This window comes from Salvelinus sp. IW2-2015, linkage group LG19 (assembly GCF_002910315.2).
Source record: "Salvelinus sp. IW2-2015 linkage group LG19, ASM291031v2, whole genome shotgun sequence".
Taxonomy (NCBI): Eukaryota; Metazoa; Chordata; class Actinopteri; order Salmoniformes; family Salmonidae; genus Salvelinus; species Salvelinus sp. IW2-2015.
In genome coordinates this window covers 32,105,428-32,111,427 of record NC_036859.1, presented here as the reverse complement: position 1 = coordinate 32,111,427, position 6,000 = coordinate 32,105,428, and the positions used below count along the sequence as shown (strand labels likewise).

General features: G+C 43.6%; 1 protein-coding gene across 2 annotated transcripts; it reads left to right on the top strand.

Annotated features, from left to right (window-relative positions):
- The first annotated feature begins 3,503 nt into the window (after positions 1-3,503).
- On the top strand, positions 3,504-5,100 carry LOC111979357 (cytochrome b-c1 complex subunit 6, mitochondrial). Of its 2 annotated transcripts, none has more exons than XM_070448972.1 (4): positions 3,504-3,653; positions 4,222-4,272; positions 4,422-4,587; positions 4,739-5,100. In XM_070448972.1, exons 1-4 carry the CDS (start codon positions 3,606-3,608, stop codon positions 4,765-4,767), a joined length of 294 nt encoding a protein of 97 aa, XP_070305073.1. In that variant the 5' UTR covers positions 3,504-3,605; the 3' UTR covers positions 4,768-5,100. The 2 variants fall into 2 exon arrangements, with proteins under 2 accessions (XP_070305073.1, XP_070305072.1); XM_070448971.1 differs by having other exon boundaries at positions 3,515-3,653; positions 4,185-4,272.
- Positions 5,101-6,000: the final 900 nt, after the last annotated feature.

The following is a 6,000-nucleotide window of genomic DNA, read 5'->3' as shown; positions in this document are numbered from 1 at the left end:
TGGTAGTCATTTAGGSAGGTTACCTTAGTGTTCTTGGGCACAGGKACTATGGTGGTCAGTTTAAAACATATTGGTATTACAGACTCGGACAGGGAGAGGTTGAAAATGTCAGTGAAGACACTTGCCAGTTGGTCAGCGCATGCTTGCAGTACACGTCCTGGTAATCCGTCTGGCCCTGCGGCCTTGTGAATGTTGACCAGTTTAAAGGTCTTACTCACATCGGCTTCGGAGAGCGTGATCACACAGTCTTCCGGAACACCTGGTGCTCTTGTGACAGGTTAAAGGAAATACTAATAGCCTGTTATACATTAAAAAGTATTAGTAAATTCATAGTATGTGAGGATCTTAAAACATCTAAGGTTAAGAAGATCATGCATTCAGTATTAGTTGATAGATTGATAACATTTATATAATTCTGTTAAAATCCGTCAAGCAGACAAAGGGTACGAATTGTGAGAGGAATGTGTAAACGTTATGTTGATTCCTTTATGTTGTCGTGGATAAAAGTGTTAATCTGTGATCTACTAAATGCTCTTAATCTATGAGCCTGAGATCGATTGCTCTGGTCGCCACTCAAGTTCACGGAGAATTCGCGGTCTTTTTCTCATTGCACTAAACGTTCAATGAGTAAACATTCCGTATCACTATCGTGATTCTTTCTACCCTTTTTCAGGGGTGTAACACTTCTTGCATGTTTGAGTGTCTTTTTTTGCGCACGGAAGCAAGGCAAGAAAAGTAGTTTAGCTCCGTCTGGTAGGCTACGTGTCACTGGGACAGACTCTCAGCTGTGGCTTGCCTTGTAGCTGGTAATGGTTTGTCAAGCTCGATGCCCATCCGATGAGCCAATCAAGAGCCGGTGTATTAACGATTTCGATTTGTTAGTCCTGCTGTATTTGACGCTTGCCTGTTTGATGGTTCATGCGAGGGCATGTCGGGATTTCTTATAAGCTCTGGGTTAGAGTCCCGCTCCTTGAAAGCGGCAGCTCTAGCCTTTGCTCAGTGCGGATGCTGCCTGTAATCCATGAGCTTCTGGTTGGGGTAGTGTACGATACGGTCACTGTGGGGACGATGTCATCGATGGCACTATTGATGAAGCCAATGACTGATGTGTACTCCTCAATGCCATCAGAGGAAATCTCGGAACATATTCCAGTCTGTGCTAGCAAAACAGTCCTGTAGCTTAGCATCTGCTTCATCTGACCACTTTTTTATTGATCTAGTCACTGGTGCTTTCCTGTCTTAATTCTTGCTTGTAAGCAGGAATCAGGCTAGAATTATGGTCAGATTTGCCAAATGGAGGGTGAGGGAGTGCTTTGTTGCGTCTGTGTGTGGAATATAGGTGGACCAGAGTTCTTTTCCTCTCTGGTTGCACATTTAACATGAGATAGGAATTTGGTAAAACAGATTTTAATGTTCCCTGCATTAAAGTCCCTGACTAGGAGCGCCGCCTCTGGGTGAGCGTTTTCTTGTTTGCTTATGGCGGAATACAGCTCATTCAATGCAATCTTAGTGCCAGCCTCTGACTGTGGTGCTATGTAAACAGCTACAAAGAATACAGATGAAAACTCTCTCGGTAGGTATGTGTGGTCTACAGCTTATCATGAGAAACTTCTACCTCAGTGTGAGCAATAGCTCGAGACTTCCTTAGATATCGTGCACCAGTGTTTGTTAACAATAAATACATAGACTGCCGCCTCTCGTCTTACCAGACGCCCCTGTTCTATCCTGCCGGTACATCGTATAACGTATGATGTTGTCGTCGTTCAGCCACGACTCTGTGAAGCATAAGATGTTACAGTTTTTAATTTCCCGTTGGTAGTTTAATCTTTTGCGAACCTCATCAATTTTATTGTCCAAAGATTGCACATTTGCAAGCAGAATGGAGGGAAGTGGGGGGGTTTATTTGATCGCCTGCGAATTCTCAGAAGGCAGCCGGACCTTCGGCCCCTTTCTTCGCCTCCTCTTCACGCAGATCACGGGGATCGGGGCCTGTTCCCGAGGAAGCAGCGTATCTTTCGCGTCGGGCTCGTTAGAGTCATGAAAGGAAAAAGTGGATTCTGCTAGTCCGTGGTGAGTAMTCTCAGTCCTGATGTCTAGACACATGGGTTGCAATATTGCTTCCCCAATGATTTTACCCACACACCGCTACTGTTTCCTCGACAACTACTCTGGTCTGCTCTGCCCTGACTTCTGCAGAAGCCATATCAACTTAAATGCCGCATGGCCAATGCAGATGTCGGAATGGCAATGCAGCCAAATAATGCAGATCCTTTAATGTTAAGTTTAAAGMCAATTTATGCTTGATCTACAAATTGTGTGATGCAAATGCAGTCTCTGGAGGCATGCAGAGGTCAAATTGAGCTCCCTTCCGCATCGCTATGYGCCTCTGAAATTCTGTAGCAATGCGGAGGAATACATAAACTGTAGCTCTATATAGCTCCGCATTGACTTGATTGGCTGAGAGAAGGCGGCGGCGGGAGGTCCTGTATATTAACAAACTCCCTTCCTTGACAACAGCTCTGCTCCGCGAAGCATGAATGCCATGATTTTGCAGAGGCTGTGTCACCGTAAATGCTGCACCGCCAATGCAGACGGCAGATTGACCATGTAGCGCCTTTTAGATAGTGGGCACTAGATCTGCACCGCGTTCAGCCAAGGGTGTGCAACATCCCAAATTGTCCAAAAAAATGGTGGTGGATTTTTAAAATTTATTAAGACAGTACACATTTTCACTTTTTTTTTGTTTTCTGCAGCTTGCCATTAAAATATAGTTACGGAAGGGAATTATGCCTTTGCAACCTGAATGGAGGATGGTTTAGGGCGGCGCATAATTGGCCCAGCGTCTTCCGGGTTTGGCCATCATTGTAAATAAGAATTTGTTCTTAACTGAGTTGTTAAATAAAGTTTTTTTTTTAAAGTATGGTTTATGTCCAAGCCGGTCCCGAGTGTATTACAGAGAATGCACATAAATCCTAGACGATAGTGCAGATCCAGGACCCATACTATCGGCAGCCTAGGCTAATTTAGAGACTAACTTAACATCCTTGTTGCTAGTAAATAAGCAGTTCTCACTCTGTTGACTCCATCACCGGTGATGATTAAAATAAAAATATGAAGGTATACAATTGTGCGTGAAAAAAAGACCCTCACACAAAGTGAACGGGTGCTAGATTTTTTTTCGCGAACTTGTTTAGTGGATTTTTTGTTGTTGCTTAAGCTAGTCTACACTTTATACGTACAATTTTGCTTTCACGCGATTCCGTCAGACACCGTAGATCTTAACATTTTCTAAACAATATTCTCGTGTCCATGAACGCTGCCATGTTGGTGTACGACACTGTTTCCAATCCGTCTTGCCATCGGGCAGAATATATCAGAACATTGGTTCCCCCAGCGCATCAGATGGGAGGATCCCATACCAATCCTATGGAGATGGTTGGAGGGCTGCCATCTAGTGAACGAAAAGAAACATTCTTCCGGCGAACTTTCTAGCTAGCTATTTCCTGCGTGTGACCTAACACGTCCTCCAGATCAAAGCTGGTGATCTAACTTTAGGTCGTGTGTCTTCTGCCGGTGTTGTCCTTGCCAATTTTAGGACTATAATCATGGTTTTCGAAAACAAAATGATAATGAATGGGGAGCCTGATGATGAGGTATTGCACAATATCAAAACCTTCCTCTTGCAATGTAGTTTTCTCTGCGAATCCTACCAATGAATCAAGTTATGCAACCCGAATGCTATTAGCTAGCTAGCTACATACAGGAACTTGCTAAATGCATTGCTAGCCAGGCGTGCGTCCTTGGCAGCTAGCTCWGGACATCCCTCGTTTAATTAACATGGAAGATTGAGATTGGTGTGACGTCGTTACCACCTGTGTTATTTACACCAGGATTTTATATTTAGAAAGAAACTAGTTTTAGGTAAATTTTCAACCTAGGTATGAAAACTAGTTTTAGATCATTTTAATAAATCAGGTTGATGAGTTAACATTATACATATAAGAAAGGGGTAGCTATTGAACCCATAACCTAATATTATTCTTTGCTTTTACAAWAGATCAACTCAAATTCACTTCCTATAGATCTCATTCAGAAAGTTAGTCCTGTCAGATGAAACCTTGTGACGAACAGAAATGGCTTTTGTAGAATGAATACTTGATAATTGTTAAATGTTTATATGCAAGGTGTATGTTGCACCCCACTAACGTTGTCACTGACCAGGAGGAAGAGGCACCGGCAGAGGAAGAAGAAGAGGAGGAAGAAGACATGGTGGTAAGACAGTTGAATTTACATTTACCACACTGTCCTTTGATGAATATTTGAATATGAACACGCAAATTAAGATTCCCTGACTTTTTTTCTATACATTGAGAGGTACTGATGAGTGATGAGTCATCTGCAGCTGTGTTTGTCTCTCCCAGGATCCCTTAGAAACAATACGGGCAAAGTGTGAGGCGTCAGAGCACTGCGCCCACACAAGGGAGAGGCTGGAGGCCTGCACGGCTCGAGTGGGCTCAAGATCACACACTGAGGAGGAATGCACAGAGGAACTCTTCGACTTCCTACATGCACGTGACCACTGTGTAGGTGTTTTTTTAGGAACCCTGTGAGCGCACACACTACTGCATGCAGGAAAATGTCAAGCTTACATGTGATCAATGTATCTTTTGGGGTAGTAATCTGTAAATTAAAATATATCATATTGAACTAATTATTTCTCCTTTTTTCTCACAGGTAGCGCACAAGCTCTTCCACAACGTCAAATGAACTTGTCAATTCCAGTAGTTTATTGCAGCTGTGGAATCTGTTATAAATAGTACAGATGTGCAGTGTCAGGGAAGGCTTGAGACCAGAGCCTGTGTTCTACCCATGAATGTTAATACATCTTGTTAATAGTTTTTTTCTGGACAAAATACAGTTCTGTAAACACCAGCAACCTGAGCCATTACACATATGTACATTTTAGACTGTGTATGGCCAACCTGCTGCTTGTATTGGTGATAAATGCAAACTTCTCAGATCTTTGTGGCCAGTGAATGAAGACTGGCCAGGTGACTAACCACTCAGGAGTTTTACTGCATTAAAATTCCAAGCACTGCAGACCCTGTGTCCCCTCTACTTCTTCAAACATGAATGTGTTGGTCCAGAGAAGATTAGTGTGGTTTCCCTACGTTACAGGTGYAGTGATCTGTGAGCTGCTCTGAMAKCTGGTGCTTAAAGCTAGTTAGGGAGATATGGGTCTCCAGCTTCAGTGATTTTTGCAGTTCGTTCCAGTCATTGGCAGCAGAGAACTGGAAGGAAATGTAGCCAAAGGAAGAATTGGCTTTGGAGGTGACCAGTGAGATATACCTGCTGGAGCGTGTGCTGCGATGACCAGTGAGCTTAGATAAGGCGGGGCTTTACCTAGCAGAGACTTGTAGATGACCTGGAGCCAGTGGGTTTGGCGAACGAGTATGAAGCGAGGGCCAGCCAACGAGAGCGTACAGGTTGCAGTGGTGGGTAGTATATGGGGCTTTGGTGACAAAACAGATGGCACTGTGATAGACTGCATCCAATTTGTTGAGTAGAGTGTTGGAGGCTATTTTGTAAATGATATCGCCGAAGTCGAGAATCGGTAGGATGGTCAGTTTTACGAGGGTATGTTGGCAGCATGAGTGAAGGATGCTTTGTTGCGAAATAGAAGCAGATTCTAGATTTAATTTTACATTGGAGATGCTTAATGGGAGTCTGGAAGCAGAGTTTACAGTCTAACCAGACACCTAGGTATTTGTAGTTGTCCACATATTCTAAGTGAGAACCGTCCAGAGTAGTTGATGCTGGACGGGCGGGCAGTGATCGGGTTAAGAGCATGCATTTAGTTTTACTTGCATTTAAGAGAGTTGGAGGCCACGGAAGGAGAGTTGTATGGCATTGAAGCTCGTCTGGAAGTTAGTTAACACAGTGTCCAAAGCAGGGCAGAGGTATACAGAATGGTGTTTTTCTACGTAGAGGTGGATCAGA